Source organism: Gallus gallus, chromosome 8, assembly GCF_016699485.2.
Source record: "Gallus gallus isolate bGalGal1 chromosome 8, bGalGal1.mat.broiler.GRCg7b, whole genome shotgun sequence".
Lineage (NCBI taxonomy): Eukaryota > Metazoa > Chordata > Aves > Galliformes > Phasianidae > Gallus > Gallus gallus.
Window position 1 is genome coordinate 10,521,337 of NC_052539.1, and position 21,114 is coordinate 10,542,450.

Here is a 21,114-nt window from a genome sequence, read left to right on the forward strand (position 1 = left end):
GGCCATGAGAAGCTTTAGTAGATGACACTGCTCTACGAAGCCAAAAAACACTGCTGGTCTCTCTACAAAGATGCAAGCATGAGGATTTTGAAAATTACATGGGTTAAGCTAGTGTTAGGAATTCCACTAAGAAGGCAGTTTTCCCCTCTGAGCAGGTAGTGCAGGAGCCCATGTTACCCTTTCTGGAGGTGCCACACGCAGCATGTTCAACCATGTGCAAGCAGTGCCCAGCTCCATTTTGAGGTCATGAAATAGCTTACAAAAAATAACACAGATACAGCTGGGTTACAGGGCCTGGCCCCACCTTTTGGCAAGCAGCTCTGCCTACATGCCACCATACATGTCCACATAGCGCCACTTGTTTCATTTTCACTAGCCGCTCACTTATGAGCATGCTTCCTATTTTGACAACTCTTCTAAGCAAGCAATAACTCCAGGTGACTCATTATAGCCAAATTCATGAAGCTTAGCAGGGCAGCTGCTAACCCATCTGATTTGTCCATGCTCATCTACACCATGCAGTTCAGCAAAGCTGGCTGCAGCCAGCCATAATGGCAGGGTCAGGTCTGTGCTCCAACCAGATTCCTACTGTCCCACTGCACCTGCTCGGTGCTCTGGCACTGACATGGTATATCCAGCAGCAGCATGCCCCAGTATGACAGGAGGTTAACAGGTACAGGAAAGCTGCTCTGTGGCTTTGGAAGAAGAAAAAGGAAAAATCGTGAGAATATGTTTGCTCCTGATACAGGTTTGAGTAGTCAATATTGTTTTTAGCAAGCTGGGGTAGAGAAGGAAACATATTTATACAATTAAATGTTATCTGTGGATTATAAAATTCTGCTGAGTTTTACCACTTTAGCAACGCAAGCACACTCCAAACAACTCAAAAAGCAAAGGGGAGAGAGGGAGGAGGAAGAAATGAGAGCATTAACTTTCCTACCCTAAGCAAAATAGGCTTTTTCCACTATGCACAAGGATTACTTCAATCAGTAAAACTGAAATACTTCAGGCAGAAACACTGTCTTCTTTTTGCTCATCTTTTAGAATTTGTTCTAAATAATATCAGTACTTATGTTAGACTGCTAACATCAGCTAAAGCACAATATTAGCTTAGACTTCTCATCCGCCTTGATCCTTGCATTTCTGATTTCATCTTCTGTCCAGCCTTGTTCAAATTCCAAGACTGAGAAGTGCTGAGCACCTTAATGGAAAAACACAGAACTCTGGCATGGAAGCAAAGTGATATATCACAAAATCATTACCAAGATTATGCTTAGATAATTTTTTTTTTAATTGAAGCATTTTCTATGATTATCATTTTTAATAAACCACTTGGCTTGTTTAACTAATACAAAGCACCTTCTTGTGCTGGGGGCCGTAGAGCTGATCACAGCACTGCAGGTGGGGGCTCACAAGAGCAGAACAGAAAGGCATGGTCACCTCCGTGACCTGCTGGTCACACTACTTTTGGTGCAGTCCAGGATACAACTTACCTTCTCTCCAGCATGTCAGCCAATCCACACAGCTTTGTGTCACCCACCAACTTGCTGAGAGTACACTTGATCCCACTGCCCATGTCACTGACAGACATGTTGAATAGTGCTGGTCCCCATACAGGCACCTGAGGAACACCATTCATTATCACTAGTCTCCCTCTGGACATCAAGCCACTCAGCTAGGGACATGGTTTCAGTATTTATTTTTACTATTTCCACAGGCTTCTCATCTATCAGATTCTTTTCCCAAACTGAAACATCTTGCATCTAGATGTGTTGTTTATTAAAGCGCAGTGGCTGTTAGAGATGACACCATGCCCACATCCAGCCCTGAGCAGGTCACCACAGTGTTATATCAGAGCTGACAGCTGTGTCCTCCTCAGCCGCTTCAGGGCAAAGCAAAGCAGTTTTGCAAAGCACATGGAACAATTTTTTTAAATCATGAGAGCTTGGCAAGATTGCAGTAGTACTAGAAAATAAAACTCATCCCAAAGCTCTACATCATTAAAAGTGAAAAGGAGAAAATAATTTTCAGACTCTATGAATCAGTGGCCAAAGTTGTCACACCTTGCATGTCACCGCTTTCAAGAACAAAAGCATTCATTGGGAATCTCTAAGACAGACCATGTTCTTGTTGAAGCTACCCTTGACAGTACTTGCTCCCAAGGGCCGGCTCCTGGCTCTGCCCTGGAGGTGGCTGCTTGGTGCCCTGCCACAGGGTCCCTGGCATACTCTTGAGCACCAGCCCCATGCCTGATGTCCTTTAGATGCTGTAAGGCTGAGGAATTCAGTCACCCAGTGCCTCAGTGCGAAGCCTCCACCTGCCCACTACCCCTGCTCATACACTTCCCCACACACACCTTTCCAACACTCTCCCCCAGAGCTTTGCTCATCTGGTTACACTGTGCCGGCACAACCTAGCCAGAAAGCAAGGAAGCACAGTTCTAGGAAAGGAATCTCAACTACAGAAACTTTTACACCGCGTAAACAGACCAGGGCTGGAAAAAAGCACACTTCTGAATGCCCTTCTGCAATTGAACACACTCTCCATTTCTCATTCCAGGCACAAGGCTTCCACCAGATAGCCCAAGAAGCCAGGGCTTGACCAATGTCAAGTCCATCAGTGCTAAGCAGAAAGCACAGGTTTCTGATGAACTGTGCCGCCTCGAGCTTCTCAGCGTACCTCAGTTCTTGCATCCAAAATGTTCAGCACCACAACAGAAAATAAAACTCTGTGTGGCACTCACAACCCAGCATGGAATCCCTATACATACTACCAGGCTAACCCTCCTGAGCGCTGCCATGAAGGAAGAAAGCTGCAAGGGCTAACCCCACATCATGGCCTGCCTGCAAGACCAAAAAGCCAGCTGCTTCCACCAGCCACCTGCCAGCATGCTCACAGTGAAGGCTGTGGCTACATGGTGTTTAGGAGAGACGTCCAGACAGAATCAACATACATGTCTTTCTAGAAAGCTCTCATTCAGGTCTCTGCAGTATGAAATATCACTCAAACAATTAAGATTGTATCTTTCAGGTTTGATCACTAGTGCTGCCAAAATTTCCCTTTGCAGCCTGAGGCAAATCCTTAGGGATCTGTTCAGAAAAGCACTTAACTATATGTGAAAACTGTATAAAAATCAACAGAATATATACAAAAACATTTTTACATGTTTGGTTTAATCACAGGCCTTGCTCATTCATGCCTATGGCCTCCACACTGGTCAAGAGGCAGTGTCTCTCTGACCCACCCTTCCCTCACCACTACAGTAAGAGCACGATATTTTGGATGGGACTGTTTGTCATCAGATGAAAATAAATACATCAGAACAGTAGAAATCCAACTGTAAAGAGATGAATAAGGTGTTGTGTATTCATTTTGGGTATGATTATATGACCCAAGGCCCCAGGAGACCAGAAAAACTACCTAAGCACTGATAAAACCACCCAAATGCCTCACCTTAACCATAAATCCAATTGAACTAACAGAATAACTTCTATGAAACTCCAGATGTCTCTCACAGTTAAAATGCTGTCATAAAGTTCAGAGTACACGGCTACGAAGCAAAGGTAATTTCAAGAAATATAATCAAGACCAGGAAAAAATTAATCCAGCTTGCTCTCCGAAGTCACATCTAGCATTTTCTAAGTTCTTTCCTAAGTTTCTTCCAAAGCCATTATGTTGCTGATTAACAAACATGTCCTCAAGGCACAACCTTTTTCTGAACTTCAGAGTTAAGAATTCCTTTGAAATGTCACCAAGGCATACAATTTTTACTCAATGACAGCACTGAAGAGCAGCCTGTAATTTAAGGCACCACACTTCTAATTGAAGAAATTGAATCAAGTAGGAGAAGCAGGATGAATTCCGATACTATCCCAAGTACAATGAAACTTCAAACAGCGCTAAACAAATAAACAAAAACCAGCTGAGCTAATAAAAACCAGACCCTGCTTAAACATTCTTTCATCAAGTAAATTTCACCTATATTGTTACACTTGGAATTTGGGAGAAAGAGGAGCCAGCAAGGACTGAGAAGAGATTAGAAAAGCAATTTGAGAAATGTGCAGTATTTACCAAGACAACCAAAGCCAGACTCTGATCTTAGTTATCTCGGTGTTAATCCAAACTAATAGCATTTACTGTAATGGAATTACTCTGGATTTAGTCTACCTTAACTGAGATAAAATCCTGTTCAATTAAGCAGAGTATAAAAGCCACTTTTTACACTTTGATGTCTATGCAATGGGACATTTCCTTGCCCATAACTAAGAATCTGCTTTAAAGCTATGCAGCTACAATACTAAAGGTGAGATGGGCTTGAGCATAAAATTTCTGGAGTTTGAAATGAGCTCAAAAGATTTGCTTATGAACCCATGGTGGCTCAAAGGCAGAGATGGAAGTGGAATCTGAGTTCTACCCCCCAGCCCCTCACCTGAGAGGTGCAGCCTTCTGTACTTGGATTATTCCATGTCAAGGCTTGATGCAGCTACCACACATTTCCCAGGGAATTCCTCCTTTCACAATAAGATTGCCTAATTCTTTAAAACACAATAGAGTCAGCATGTGCTATCTAAACATTTCTTGAGCACCTCCAGGGACTTTGACTCCACCACCTCTCTGGGCAGGCCATTCAAGTGCCTGGCCACTCTTTCAGAGAATAAATCCTTCCTAATTATCCAATCTGAAACTCTCCTGGCACAACTTGAGGCCATTATTCTAGTCCTATTGCTAGTTATGGGGAAGAAGAGACCAACACCCACCTCACCACAATCACATTTCAGGGAGTAGTACAGAGCAATAAGGTCTCCTCCTGAGCCTCTTCTCCAGACTAAACAACTCCTATTCCCTCAGCCACTCTTCATAAGACTTATGGTCCAGACCCCCCAGCAGCTTCATTGTCCTTCTCTGGACATCCTACAGGGCCTCGAAGTCTTTCTTGTAGTGAGGGGTCCAACACTTGTCCTTCCAGCACAAGTCACCACTTCCTCCACTCTGCAGCTAGGCAGTTCATGTACACTCTTTCTAACTAAGCTGGACACTCTAGGCAGTCCCTGCTAACCTGGACCATACTGGGATGAACCTGGAATTACTGAGTAGCACTCACACTGATGCTCAGAAAGGGCCAGAAGCTCAAAGAAGACGGTATTGTAGCAGAATACAGCAGCAGCAATTTCTTCATCCAGCACAGCCATGTAGCTGGATGAAGACTCCCAGCCACAGTCAGCTAAAGTCTCAGAACAAACTAGCAGAGTCAGAGTCCAACCCAGAACAAAGTCTAGAAGCATTTCCACTTGTACAGCTAACATGAGAATAACACTGCACCCTTCTATGTTCAGTCCAAAGGGAGCACCATGTACCAGACATGCTGGAAGTGAGGGAAAGGCTTCTCCATCACCTCCTGAAAAACCCAAGCCATGGTTTCTGCAGGACTTCTTGTGGAGCACAAGCTTGTCACCTTTAGCTGTTGAGCATTTCACTGCCAGGATCCAGCCACAGATGCAAGGGATCTGCCAGGCTGGCAGGCAGCCTTGAGATAAAGGAGTGAGTGCTGAGAAGGGTCTAAGGCTCCCAGAGAGAAAAATCAGAGGAAGTTCTTGAGAAGGGGATAGTCTGGAGGCAGAGTGTAGGAGATTAAAAGATGCAGCAGGCTGAGCAAGTAGGAGAGAGTGACCATGTCAGCAACAGAGATGTGTGCACTTGTGCTTAGTGCAACGGACTGTGACTCAGAAGTAAGGTGCATGAATTCATTCTTGTGCTTCAATTCAGCTTATGTAAAACTGAGAAGGGGAAGATGACAAAAAAAAAAAAAGAAAATTAAAAAAAAATCTCTCATCTCAAATGCCTCAGGACACCAAGATTTAGGTTTTTTAAGCAGCACATTGTTAAATTGTAAGCATCCTTGCTTACATCCCATGCTCACCATGGGAGCACAAGCAGGATGCAGCCCCAAGCAGTCTCCTGCAGAATGGCCACAGCTCACCCCGGCCCCAGCAGGACGAGCAGCGCTCTTACCGCTCCAGCAAGAGGCAGCAGCCAGCTGGAACGCTCCGGCACGAGATCTCTGCCACTGCAGTGGTGGTAGGTAGGGGCTGAGTAACACAAACAGTGAAACAAAATGCAGACAGATTTGTCTAATGGCTGGCAGAGTTCAGTCCCTGCCTGGCTACTCCAGCCACTGCATATTTACCTGAGTCCACGCGCATGCCTATGCCTAGCCATTTCATACAGCCCAAAAAGCCAGCTCTGGCTTTTTGTAAAGATTTGCAAAGTCATGATCTCCAAGGTTTGCTTAAAGTCTAAGTACAGGGACATAAAAGAAATCAGTCTTCCTAGCTGTTCTAAGGCACTTCATTTTTTCCTTCACAACTCTCCTCCTCTTCTGCTCCTCAACAAATTCCAAGTGCAACAGCATACTAGTTCAGTGAACTACACCAAGACATTGCTAACTAAACAAAAAGCTCGATCCTTTGGAAAATAGACTTGGACATACCATTGTGCAGCTTAAGAGAACTCAGGAAATGGTTCAGTGATATTCAGCATCCCCAGAGACACTTAAGCTTGGCTCATGAAAATACACCAGTGTCCACAGCATGAAAATTACAATGGCTTCCTGCTTCCCCCTCAGGCTATGAATGTAATTTAAACAAGATGGCAGAGATCCAGCAGTAACCTATGGGCACAGAGCAGACGTTTAGCCAGGGCTGCAGCCACACTAGGCATTCTTTCATTTCCATTTAATTACACAAACCCACCCCACTCACTGCACTTCAGTGGGGATTTTACAGTCTAAAAACCTGGGGTCCCACTCGGCCTTCAGTTACATCCAGCTGTGTGCCAGTGTGGTGTCTGAAGAGCACTGCTGACTGCAATTCCTTCCTGAGCTATAAAGCTCATATTAAGAATTTGGCTCTACTTTATGCCAAGCTGCAAGAAATTCTTTTAAAGCTGTCTTTGTATCTTGTACTCCAGTGGCTGGAAAAAACAGCAGAGCAAGGAAGCACGATGAGGAGCACAGAAATACCAAGATGAAGCTTGCTCCCTCTGAATTTCAGCTCTACAGCATGCATCACAAGGGGCCAGCTGTCTGCCCCAACAGTCAGCTCACGCAGATACCTCCAAGGAGCAGCGTAAAAGCCTCCTTGCACAATGCTCACACCTCCAAGCTTACTTTGGGAGACCCATTACATTATACACCTGCTCTGAACACATGTGCCTGCTTCCTCACACGTAATATCACACCAACTTGTGCATTACTGAGAGCACATTGCCACTGTTCTAAAGTGAGCAGATGAGGCTTCTACAAGAGCTTAAATAGGAATATGTTAGTGAAAATAAATTCAACACTTTCAATTAACTTTCACTGTATGTGATGTATGCAGCTTGTTGGCTTGGTGTTTGGGAACATGTCACTTTCAAATACACATATTTTACAAGTAATGCTTTGCAGACTGAAATCTGTGGTTAAGTACATTTTAGGAAAAGGGCTACAACTTGAGCCAAGCTGGAAAATAGTGCACAGTGTCCCTGCCAGAGGAAATCCAAGGAAGAGGACATGGGATAAACATAAAGCTAGTTAGTAGCTCCTCATGAATGCACACTGCCTGTTTACATTTGTCATACACAATACACATTGCAACCCCCATCTGTGGCTCATCCTCACAGATCCTATTGGTCCCAGACTGCCAGCACTACTCCCATTTGCACAAAATGTTGCTGAGCCAGCACCCAGGTGTGGAGCTGCTGACAGCCTGGGGCAGGGTGAGCAAGGCACTCCAACAAACCGTGCTGTATGAGCCATACTTGCATCACTCTGCAGAGCCACCTCACCAAGACCCTGGGTCCATGCTGGAGCTGCCTCATCACCACGCAGTGTTAGCTCAAAGCGCCTTACCACACGAGGCTCCTCAGCAAGCATGGTGATTCTGCTTTAGTAAGAGTGGAACTTACCCACTGGACAGTGAAAGTGGAAAAGAAAAATATGGAGAAAAGTAATTAAAAAAAAAAAAAAAAAGGTCTCTGAAATGATGACAACACTTTAGTGCCCACCCACAGCCATCTTCACTCCAAGGATCACAATGGGTAGCCCAAATCAGAACCAGCAAGGACACCAGAGTGGGTCACAACCCATTCCCTACATGGGCTGGGCTCATCGCAGCACATAGCATCTGCGTGGAATGTGGCAGAAAGCAGAGAGCCCCCCACTTGAATTCATTCCTAATGCATAATTCCAGTCAGTGCTTCTGCAGCATTGGAACAGGTTGCCCAGAAAGGTGGTAGACGACCCATCCCTGAAGATATTCAAGGTCAGCCTGGACGAGGCTCTGAGAAACCTAATCTAGCTGTAGATCATAGAATCATTAAGATTGGAAAAGGACACTAAGACAGTCTAGTCTAAAATTCAACCCACCACCACCACACTCACTAAACCATGTCACTCAGTGTCACATCCACCCTCTTCTTGAAAACTGCCAGGCATAGTGACTCCATCACTTCCCTGGGCAGCCTACTCCAATACCTCACCACTCCTCCTGAGAAGAGTGCTGACTCCTACCTCATCACAACCTCCCTTCAGGTTGTTTTAAGAGAGTGATGAGGGCTCCCAAGCCTCCTCTTCTCCAGACTAAACAATCCCAGCTCCCGCAGCCACTCCACAGTAAGGCTTGTTCTCCAGATTCCTCAGCAGCTTTGTTGCCCTTCTCTGGACACACTCCAGGGCCTCAATGTCTTTCTTACAGTGATGGGCTCAAAACTGAACACAGCACTCACGGCATGGCCTTACCAGAGCTGAGTACAGAGGGACAATCACTTCCCTAGTCCCGCAGACTACACTAATTCTGATAAAAGCCATGATCATAATGGCCTTCTTGTCCACCAGGGCACACTGCTGGCTCTTGTTCAGCCAGCTGTCATCTAATCTTTTCCACCACACAGCTTTCTAGCCACTCTTCCCCAAGGCTGTAGCAGTGCATGTAGTTGCTGTGACCAAAGTGTAGGACTCGACCCTTGGTCTTGTTGAAGCTCATCCCACTGGCCTCAGCCTGTCCAGATTCCCCTGTAGGGCCTTCCTGCCCTCAGACAGATCAATGTTTCCCCTCAACTTTGTGTCATTTGCAGTCTTAATGAAAGCGCACTCAATACCCTTGTTCAGATCATCAATAAAGATATTAAACATCACAGGCCCCAGTACCAACCCCTGGGGACCACCACTTGTGACTGGCTGCCAGCTGGCTTTAACTCCATTCACCACCACCCTCTGGGCCCAGCCCTCCAGCCTGTTCTTCACCCAGTGAAGAGTGTACCTGGCCAAGCCACAGGTTGCAGCTTCTGCAGAACACTATGGGAGACAGTGTCAAAGGTTTCACTAAAGTCTCAGCAGACTATATAAACAGCCTTTCCCTCATCCACTAGGCAGATCACCTGGTTATAGAAGGAGATCAGATGTTCCTGCTCATTGCAGCAGAGTCAGAGTACAGACCTTTAAAGGCCATTTCCATCCAGACAATTCTATGGCTCTATGATACTTTTTGAACCTGGGGGCTTCAGTTGAACTCACCAGCTCCCTCTGCAGTCAGTGAGAGCACACGATGCCTGCTCAGCGGATGGCTCTACAGTTCTTGACGTAACATGGTCCCCTTCCAGAGCATGAGGAACACTGAGGCACTGTGCCTCTCCTCTGGAAGGACAGCATGGAAAGCAGAGCTCAGACCTACAGTTACCAAAGAACAGTTTGCACATGTTCTTCTGTAAGCAACAAGAGAAGTTCAACAACTGCCACAAGGGAATATGCATGACCAAAACCACTCTGATCCCACCTCCAAATAAAGCATTGCAATTATTTCTACACAAAAGTGTAGAATGCAAAGTGTGGGCCTCAAGTCTGCCCAATAACAATGGCATAACATGGCCTTACAAGAGGCAAAACTGAAAAATCTAAGAAATTTGGTTTAAACGCAGCACACAACGCAGAGACTCTAAACACTGGCTAGGTTACAAAAACTGAGTTATATTCAACAGTGCAATAAAGGGGTAAAAGCTATTCACACTGGCAGTAGTAAAAAAAACAAATGTAGCACTCAGCCCAAAGCACATGTCATCAAATCCATCCTATTTATTCTAACAAAACTGTTGGCTGTCAAGGCATGGTGAGACAACTAAGCAACACATCATTGGTCTCTTTCAACAGAGATACTGTTTTGCCATTTCCAAAGTGTAGTGGAATTCCAAGGTCACAGCCTGAACCAGTGGGTGGGCTATGTGTGTGGGTGCCTGGAGTGGGGGGGTGGTCTGGAGCCACCCCTTCTGTCTCCGCAATACTTCCTGTGCAATCTGAGTCTGCGCCGGTCCCCCTTTGCCCCCGCTTTTCTCTCCGGCGGCGCGACAGTACAAACGGGGGAAGGTCACATTCCTCAACTCATCCCTTTCTCCAAACTGTTACCTGGAGGGGTGAGTTAATTCGTTTTTGATATATTTTCCTATTGTGCCTATTTCTCAAATAAAGGCCCTGTCATTTCCTTCATTTGTTCTACACAAACTGAAGTACATATGTTCCCAATATTTTCTCTGATGCATGTCTCCTTCAAAACCAATGTTCGCAGCATATGCCAGGAATTAAATCACTGACTGGAAAATACATACTAACTGGTATCTGAGAGGTTTCGTCATTCCAAGGGTTCCTCCTGGCATTCTTCAGGCCGCATTAAAAACCCATTATCTAAATGAAATTAGTTCTGGAAAGTTCCTTTTCCATACTCGTGAATTCAGCTTACCCAGATCCTCAAGAACTGAGCTGAATCTGCTCTGACACACACACAGCACCAAGAATAGGTCAGAAAAGGACTACATGGCAGTGTGAGAACAGCTTCAAGGCTGCTACCAGCAAGTACAGCAGGATGAGGAATGTCACAGGCATAAAACAAAGCCAGTCCAGTACAAACCCACCCTGCTAGCAGCTGGGAGAAGCTCAGCACCGCTTGCAGCAGCCAGTTGGATCCAGCCCCACTGCCTTTGTCCCTCCAACTGCAGATGGCACTGCTCCTGCTGCAGCAAGCACACAGCCACATGCCTCATCATGCAAGACAAGGTGTTCAGAAGACATGAACTATGCCTGCTTCAAACAGAGCCCATGCTGCCAGGTAATAGAGAACCACAAGGAGTTGGACTGGGGATCACAGCCTCTCAGGTGACTTTTTTGTTCCTTCTCTTCTGAGAACTCAAGTCCCTGTCTTCAATGAAGGCATTCACCTATGATTCCCAGGCCTGTATCACCGTTCATCTGCACTTATCACTGAGAATTCACCTTACAATGAACATTATGGCCTCAGTCACAGTGACACAGGGGTATATAATGCTTATGCCTCCTTATTCATTTAATGTCTGTGCATTCTCAGAAAATAACTGTTGTCTCCAGGTGAGAAAGACAGGTTATATCCAGCTTGAGCAGCGATACAGACAACTTTACTCATTGTTTAAAAGCATGGAAGATCTACATCAGATCTCTTCTACTTCAAAGTTATTAGAAATTTGATTTACGAGCATATAAACCAATTCAGCAGCTGTTCATATCAGAAATTTCTGTTTGAGTTCCATACCGTGCAGCTTCCACCAACACCCACAGTGTTGCCTGCTGCCCAACAATCGCTGGCATCAACAAGATTAATCTAGCTTCTGTGTATGACATAGTATGGAAGTACCAACTGCTGTCACTCTGAGAGGAAGCCAGAGGGGAGAAAGCAGAGGGAACACAAGAGAACACAAGTCAGAAGGCTGTAAATCAGCTCTCATTGATGGTCTCTGCCTTGCTTGCATCAACCCAATGCTGCTACTCCAGCTGGGCACCCACCACTGCCCACTTCAATAGCACTCCCCTGGATGCCACAGGATGCAGCAGCCACTCCTTCCAGGCGCCCTTCACAGGGGTCACACCACACAGTGTGAAGTGCTGCACCAGCCACTCCTAGCTGATTTTCCACTTCAGCTAGCACCATCTCGACTGCTTTCCAGCCTGTTTCAGTTCTGCATAGTATTTACTTCAAGATCAACCAGTAAATAGTTAGAAATAATGGGGCAGCAGCTACCAACAGAGACAGGCAGATCTTGCTGTGCAGAGCTCCATGCTGTCATTCTATGCATTTAAAGTCTGTACAAACACGTTACATTGCTGCACCCATTGAATGTTGAATAATTGTTGAAAAATTGTTGTTGAATAATAATGGCGCTTTATAGCTATGTCTTTCTGAGAAGAAGGACAACACAGGAAGTATTGCCTCTGGAGAAAGCATGTTCCATGTAAATTCCAGAAGCTACAGAGAACAGGTACACACTTCCAAACAGCAAGCGTCTATGTCAGGGATAATTATTGGTACAGAATAACACTGGGGTGTGTTACTAATGAGCTACAGAACTTTTCACTTACTGTCAACACCTGGGGCTAGAGACAGCACAGCAAAACAGAACACGTCATTTCTGTGCAAGTCCAGCATGCAGCTATTTCAGATGCAACAAGACCAATAATTCATAATGCAAAGCAAAAGATAATGAAATCTCCATTGCATCTTCTAGCAAAAACAGAGATAAAAATTATTGGCCTTGCAAAAAAGCATTCAAGATTTGGGAAGAAAAGTTACCATTGTGCATACTTGTAAGGCTGGACACAGAGTTGAGACCAAACAATTATTTTAAATGATTCTAGTAAGTTTTTGGGCAATGTCACCACATTTCAGTATTCTCAGATTTGGGAGCTTCTGGCACAGGCAATACTGTCTTCTGTTTCATCTACATATAAACCATATGACCATAAACCATATTTTAGCAATAAATCCTTCCAAAAGATGAAGAAAATCTCCACTGCTAACTGATCTTAGCAATACCACAATGATTCTATCACTGACAACAGTAAGGTCTCAAAACACACATGCTTGCTACAGTTATCACAGGATCTCAGAGATGGAAGAAATACTGGTAGGTGCTTAGGTATTACCCTCAATGACTCAGAGTTGTTCCTGACTACATGATATTGCAAACTGTCAATCTGCTGATGAGAGCAACCATAAAACCTGGAAGCAGAAACAATAACAAAGAGATGGGATTAGAGCCTTAGGGGAAAAAAATATTTCCCACTGAAACTGTCAGTGGTAAAATAAGCAGTAACAGTAACTCTTAAACAGTTAGTAGGATTCAGTGATTCTAGCAGATCCCTTCCAAGTCAGGATATTCCATGATTCTATGATTTTGCCCAGTTCTGGTTATCACCGGTCTTCAGACATACCAAGACAGCACTGAAAAACTGTGCATTTGCACTGCATCTCCTAAATCAGGACACAGAAAAATTCAAGAATTGGAAGCACAGGCATTATTTCCATCATTATATATTTGAGCAGGTCCAAAGTAAATCAAATTAAAAAAAAAAAAGAAATTGAACAACCTTGAGTTGTTCAAAACCTTCCGAGGCCACTCAAGAACACCTCTCTAAAAGATCAGTCACATCACCTTGACCTGGTGCTGGAGCCACCATGCCAGAGACTTGTTAGCCAGTCTACTTCTTCAGTTGTGATTCTGTGAATATGAAACCCATTTAACTGTCAAAGTAGAAAGAGCTTGAATATAGCTATATAGTGGTGCGCTTTCTCTGCCCCACACTTACCCTTATCAAAGAGAATAGAGGCAACATCTCTGTGTCCTATAAAAATTTTACCAAGCACCCAGCAACCATTCACAAAACATCTGCCTGCAGGAACCTCATCAGCAAGCAGTTTATTCCTCTTTGCCAACCCATTAATTGTGCTAGTTCAGGTACTACACAGCTTTCCAACAGTTTCACCTGCCAAAGAAGGCAAGGAGACCTAGCAAGCATCACAAGGCAGAGCTGCTGCCCACAGACAAGCAGAGCCACAGACCCACCTGCTGTTGCCAGGCCCTGTCACAAGCCCCACTACTCTCACAGTGCTGGGGAACCTCTGGGTACCAGTGCTCAGTGCTGAAGTGATGGTGATGCTGCTCACCTAGAAATGCAGAACACCAAAATGCCAGCTGGCACAGGGTCTCAGCCACGCAAGTTGAGGAGAAAAAACATTTATTTCAGCTGAGCAGAGCTAGAGATTACGGTCAGAGGAGCTTGCTCACCACCACCCACATGCATTCGTTCCAAGGCAGAAGTGTGCACATAAGAGAAAGCCTGTGCTCTGCTCCTCTATTTCCATAGTTTCTGTTTTCCTTTATCACCTACTTGGACTAATTGCAATACTTCCTGTATCAGAAATTTTAATTTATTTTGTTAGTCTTCTGGAAAAGCCATTATTTCTTCTTCATTAGAAGAAGGAAAAGACCACCAAATATACAAAATGCAAAGCTTTCAGGGCTTTTGTACAGTTTCCTGAACTAGCTAGCACGTGGCCCAGTAGCCCAACCCCTATTATGGCTATGGCAGTGCAAGTCTGCTGAACACAGGAGACCAGTGGTTATAAAGCTAAACAGAGTTTTGTGCCCTGCCTCGATTATAGCTCCATATAGAGCTTTACTCTCAAGAAAAGCAAAATGGGACCAAGGAGACAAAAAATAGTATTCCTAATTCTCCTGCACACTCACACTGACCTAAGCTTAATACTATCTTCCCATTTGAACAAATCACTGTTTTCCTGTTTATCACTATCCAATTTGTACAGAGAAAGGCCAGGAGATGCTTAGGTCAGATCTGCAGATACGTGCTGTACCTACAACATCAACAGCATCACGTTCATGCAGAAGCACAGGGCATAGATAACCACACAGTTACATTACAGTGAACACAGTTATATTCCAAGGAACACTCAAGCACATGCATTAAATACTATTGTGTGTGAACTCCTATGCACAACAATAGCTTAGTCCGGGTCTCCAAAAGTGCTGAAACCTTGAAGCTAAAGAGTCAGAGTACTCCTATATGTCACCATTCCATAGACAAAGATATTAAAGTTCTGACTAACCCTTTAGAACAACTATACTAACAAGAGTGGGTTGCCTAAAAATGTTAAGTATATTACAATAAATGTATGTTATTATGTTATGCAATAAAGTAATCCCACTCCCCTCATTTAACTTGAAATTAAAATAAATTACTGGAGTTGGGTTTTTAAAATAGTCACACTAGAAGAATGCTTGGTTAAATCACAGAGTCAAAGTTATAAGTGGGATAATTCCACTGGCTTTATAGAAAAGTGCTAAGGATGAATGTGTCCTCTTGGGTTTATTTTCCATTCCAAAATTCCTTAATGGCGTAAAAGAAAAAAAGAAGAGCTGGCCACAGATGCTGAATAAAGGCAGACTCAATTGGGTCCCTGTTCCACAAGATACAATGGGAGTCAGCAGGAGATCAGGGCTAACAACATGCAACTACAAAAGCATTCACTGACCTTAAGCTTTAGTTCCAATACAAAATTTCCCCGTGCCAACTTTCCTTACTTTGGGAGATACTTTTTCATTTTTTCCCATTAAATGGGAGAAACTTCTTTTGAAAACAGCCCTTCTCACTACCTACTAAACTTCTGTGATCATGTTTAGGCATTGAAAAACCACAACAAAAAAATTCTTGTTATCTCTTTCCATTGGTTGCACATGCTGGCACACAAAGGATAATCAAAAACCAAAAGGCTTATCCAAAAGGGAGCTCTCAACATATCCCCAGATTGCTCAAGCGTGAAACCCATTGCATATGGGCCACAGTCTTGTTCTGTGCCAAAAACTTCAGGTCAACAAAAATAAACTTGTCAATTATTGCTTTATCAAAACACCACCATCCAAGCCATACACCACTGCAGCAATCGTGACATTACATTTAAACCCACTTCCAAGGACCACCATGGTCCATTGGCACATCACTACACAGCACCAATACACAGCATTTTTGTAACATCATACTCCCGTAAGACACAGCAGGATTTCTGATTGAGATTTTTGAGAAAAGTTACTTCCCTATAGGTCCATGAAAGATGAAGAAGTGGTCACAACAGTACGTCCTTCAGTTTCTATTGAAGAACATGGATTTGATCATCAGTGGATCTAAGATACCAGACTACCAACACTCTGAACTGCCACGACCATAAAATTGAAGCTGCTAGGCTGGGCTGCTTCCTACTAAGAAAGACATACAGAAACAATTTTCATAAAGTAAGACAGAAGTTTAAATACACCTCTTTCAAACAGCTTTAAGACAAGGAGTACATCCCCTTCTGGTAGAGCATTCATGGTAAAAAAAAAAAAGTTACAAGTGGAAAAAAAAAGGCATGACATCAAATGCTAAGACACATAAATGGACCTTTTTTGATAAAACTGTTAAAAGGCAGAAGGAGAATCTATACAAACATATGGATAACAAAACAGCAAAGTCTGCAAAGACAAGTTTTCTTCAGTCTTCCACACAATTAGTTTAAAATGTATTAAACAATAGCAAACAAATATTTAGCAGGCAGAAGCATCTGCGGCTCAGGGAACAAGGGTATCTGTTCTCATTTGATGACATTCCTGCACAGAACTCTCAAGAACTTCTGTCTGGAATATCATATTCTGAGAAATACCATGGAAACCAGAACCAGAAAGGTTACTTTAAGGGGCCTTCTCACCCCCCTTTCTTTGAGTCTTTTTATCAAGGAAAGAAAAAAGGGCGTTTACCGAGCGCAGCACCCGCCACCATTCCTGAGCACTCCCCTCCGCCTTCCTCCGCGGATCACCGCGGGCGTTCGGCACGGGACGGGGCGGGCGGCCGGGCAGAGGTGGGGACGGCAACGGGTGCGACGGGGCAGTGCCACAACCAGCCCTACAGCTCCCGCCTACTGCCGGGCCGCTTCGGTGCAAGCTGCTGCGCGTCAGCAAGGGCCATGAGCACCCGGAGACAAGTGCCACCACGGTGTTTAAGTTCAGGGACGTACTTCCACAGAAGGGAGCTCGAGAGCTCCGAGGCTGCCCCACCAGCGCGCAGATGCTCACCACGAGGGCTCGGTGCCCTGAGCCGCTCCAGCCGGCACCGGGGCTGCTCGGGGAGCGTTCCGGCTCATAGCTCGGAACCGCCCGCAGACCCTCCCGCGCTCCCGGGGCCCCTCCAGCTGCGCAGAGCAGGAGCCCTCCCCCTACCTGGGTCGTGGAAGGGCACCAGGGCGAAGTTGTAAAGTGGCCTCTTAGGTCGCTTCAGCGACGTCTCCAGGATCTTTGACGCTCCCTCGATGACTTGCACCAGGTCGTCGTACATGGAGCCGGTCACATCGAACACGAAGGCCAGCGTGGAGGCTCCCTCCGGGATCGCCTCGGCGCCAGACTCTGGCGCAGCGCACGAACTCAGGGCGAGTAGCAGCAGCAGCACGGCGCCCGGCCCCGCGCCCTGCGCCTTGCCGAGAGCCATGATCCGCCGGGAAGGGGCTCCGCTCAGCGCGGAGCGCAGAAAACGCTGCAGCTTTTGTCTGTGTGCCGCGGCGGTCCCGCTCCGCCTTTCTTTTATCGGGCAGGGCTGGGGCAGCACCGCCCCGAGGGAGAAGGCCGGGCCGCTGCTATGCCGCGGGGTGCGACATCGGACTGGGGCGGCCGCCTCGGAAGCCCCGGCCGCCTCGAGAGTCCCGCCGCCCGGCCCGCCGCGGCCCCGGCCCTCACCTCAGCGCCCCTCGCGGGGCTCCTGTCAGCGGGTGGGAGGTTCCTGAGGACTCCGGCGGGAGCCGGGCGGCCGGGGCAGCACGCTGCCTCACGGGCCTGGCCTATGCCTGCACCTTGCGGGAGGGGCACGGGCGGCCGAGGTGCCTCGGCCCCGGCCCTAGGCGGACGGAAGAACATATGGACGATGTATGGACGCCTCGACGCGAGGCTGGAAGCTCTTTTCCGTGCGCCGTGTCCTCCTGCTGGCGTCACGTTTCCACAGATGCTGCCTGGCACCTGGACTTCGTGGTCCCTTCCAGGCCACACCTTCTCCTGCTGTATGGAAGCTGTGTTGAAGTTATGAGTGAACAGGGCAGCACAGACCGCAGGACACGGGTGCTCCAGGCACCCAATGGGCTGGACACAAAGGAAAGCAAGCAAGTAGCACAGTGCTTAACCCCACTCTGCAGCTGGCCAGCAGCAAGGAGACTTAAGGCCAGGTTTTTCAGAGCTGCTTAGTTGTTTGAAGATGTGGCCTCGTCCCACTAGGCACATAACCTTCTCCCGAAAACCTGCTCCTCAGTGGTAGCCCAGCACCACATGAGCAGGTGCTGCAACCCAGTTCCCTGTGGCCACTCTAGCCAGGCAGGCCATGGGCAGTACAAAGAGCAGGAGGAATGTCACATCTCTGGCCTTCATGGAGCAAGGCAGGTGGCTTCCTACTGTGTTTGGTGTGGCAGGGAATGTCAGGCGATGCAGTGGGATTTATATGTCATTAGCTTCCCTCTGCTCTAATCCTTAAACTGCTGCTAAAACTGCACACTCAGATCACCATATTGTGACTGGAAAATTAATCATGTCAGAACACTGCTTATCCTAATCAAGTTATAAGCCTGGAATTGAATTATAAAAAACAGATGTTTACATTCTTTCTCCCCTTCAGCACTGATGTCATGAGAAGGAAACACAGAACCAGAGCTGTGCAAAGCATTCACAATAAAACACCTAACCATGGAAAACTTGCCTCATCTGCAGCTCTGCTAACAAAAAAATTCCGACCAGGTTTGTGAGAATATTAACAAAACTTGTGAGGAGAAATGCGTCTGAGCCGTAAAGTAGGAGTATATATTTTGAACATCCCAGGGACTGGCAGCACTCACATGTAAAGATTTCACTTGGTCCTTCTTGAAGATGAATTCCTGTTACATTTTTCCTGATAAAGAAGGTTTTTGTGTTCTTCTGTCTTAAATTATTTCTCATTTTGATGTAAATAGTCTAGGACAAACCGAGATGGTCTCTCTATGAAAAAGTAACCCTTTGACACATAGTGCTGTGTCTCTAAAAATATGTCATTTAGCATGAGTTTTAAAGTACAGCACAAAGAACAATAAACCTCACTTTTGTAATGGTGGAAACTTCTATTTATTTTAGTTGTCTAACACTTTCCGCTATAAAGTATTCTTGAGGCTTGAAAGCTCTGACACCATTATTCACAGCAGGCCTTTAAAATTTGCAGGAAGAGAGCCCTACAGTGACAGAAATTATTATTATTATTATTTTTTCTTCCAATGGCATGATTTCCTCACCAAACAACCACCTCACAAGAAAATCACTGTGCCCTCCTCTGCCTGATGGCCCAGGCCTTGGCAGCATGCCTGCCAGGTTTAGCCTGCATCATGGCAGTGCACTGCAAGCAGAGTGCTTGGGCATAAGGGGCTGGGTGCGGGCCCTGGGTGGGGGGGTTGACAGACAGATAGACAGACTCTGTGTCCCCTGGTCTGACTCAGGGCCAGCAGCCTGGCTCCTGCATGTCCCCTTGTGCGCACTGCTGTCATGGATGTCAGTGGTGCTTGATTCTTAGCTTTGAGCATTCCAGTCACTTTGTGAGCAAAGTGCTTGCATGTGGTAAGAAGCTAAATAATTGTCCAGAACAAGCATGCATAAGGTGAGGTGGAACGAAGCACTCAGCTGTTTAACTCCTTTCTCTCTAGCCTGTCTCAAGTATAAAAACCCTAAAATCTGTTCGCTGTGAAAAAATGTACTAGTTCAGGAGACTGGGAAGGAAGAAAGAAGAAAGTTTTGTTTGACTTCTGGCTTCTGAATCTTCAGAAGGGTCATATATTGTAGGTTTTCTCCAAAATCCATGACTAGAAACCACCTGCTTTTGTTAAGAAAAATCTTGGCATTCTAGTATGACCACCTGTCTGTAGGCATAGATGCTTTTGAATGGAGTATTGAATAATACAGAGTTTGAGGAACTGCAAGTTTTAGATCTGCACTTTTCCAAAAGATTTGTTTGAATGTGAAATCAAGCTACGGGTTGTATTTATTCCTTACTCTTGCTCTACAGGTTATTGGCATAGACAGAAGCTGGATCCAGAACTGTTTGGATCTCTTCACACTCATGACTGATTGAATTCTCATCAGTTCAGCTCATCAGCCTCATGGTTACTGCTTTCTTTTAAAACTCAGTCTGCATCCAGAAATGTTGGCTTAGATAATTAATGCTTTACAGCAGTATCAAAGCAGACAGGTGAGTGCTAACAATCCTACATGTTCTGCAAGCATTTCTAGATGCTGGACAGCTTCTAACTTAAAGGTTGTAAAAATCAGAGATTTTTAAGATGCCATGTGTTCTATCTTGTAAAGATGCAAGAATCGAAAGGAGATATAATTTCTTGCCATTTTCAATTTCCTTTCTCTTTTACAGAAGTTTAAATGTCCATTTGGTTCACAGCTCGACACCTTTCAGAATATCACAAAGTAGAGCAAAAGAGATAGATACAAGGAGCGAATAGCAGTAGCAACTGGAATATTCTGTTTAATAAACTATCTGCCTCAGCCAAGAGACCATTTCGCCCTGCTGCAGAACTGAATCATCTTTCATCCACAAGATGAAATTATTTCATTTTTGATTATAAAGCATTTGCTTTATAAAACAGGTCATCTTATGATCAGGACATAGAAGTAAAAGTTGGGCTGAAAGTTTTGTTTCTAGCTCAGAAGCAGACATCCTGCTTTTATCAATAATGTACCAAGAGTAGGACCAAGCTACAACCTGCTGTGCAATTTCCTCATTCACATGGGAAAAAAAAAAAAAAAAAAAAGAGTAAATAAAACAATGGATGGAGAAACAGAATAAGCAAAAGTATGAGGCCTGTTCCTAATGGGCAAGGCAGTCAATCTCCTTGTCAATCTGTATTTCTGCATTAAAGCCTACAAGTTTTTGAGCACAACATACAATGCATATGTAATCAGTGTGTCCTTAAAAAATCTGTAATTCTCAGCTCTTTAATTCCCAGCTTACAAGTGAGGAATGAAAGCAGAGGACTAAATGACTTGATCAAGGTCACAATCTGCAGCAGAAAGTGTGCAAAAACACATCTAAATTTCACTTAGTATCATTATTCTCCTCTCTCTCCTCTCAAGATTCTTTGGAACTAAAAGAAGATTATGCATTTCTTTCTCTACTGAATATATGTAGGGATGGAAACAGCACAAAATACAGAACACCTGTTATTTGCTGTAGAA

The 21,114-nt window shown here is 45.1% G+C and overlaps 1 protein-coding gene across 25 annotated transcripts in view; it reads right to left on the minus strand.

The window, feature by feature from the left end:
- Positions 1-21,114, minus strand: part of HMCN1 (hemicentin 1) — a 281,366-nt gene that overhangs the window by 174,753 nt on the left and 85,499 nt on the right. For 21 of the 25 annotated variants that reach the window (XR_003076395.3, XR_005861916.2, XM_025153031.3 and 18 more), the window contains exon 1: positions 17,095-17,426. The exons of 1 other annotated variant lie outside the window; for it this stretch is intronic. Coding sequence is in view for 22 of the 24 variants with exons in the window: in XM_025153031.3 (XP_025008799.2) it covers positions 17,095-17,359 (265 nt within the window). In the remaining 2 variants the exon portion in view is untranslated. Of the gene's footprint in view, positions 1-1,493; positions 11,699-16,635; positions 16,821-17,094; positions 17,427-21,114 lie in introns of those variants that run through there. 3 more of the 25 variants (XM_040704905.2, XM_040704902.2, XM_040704900.2) reach the window with 2 other exon arrangements.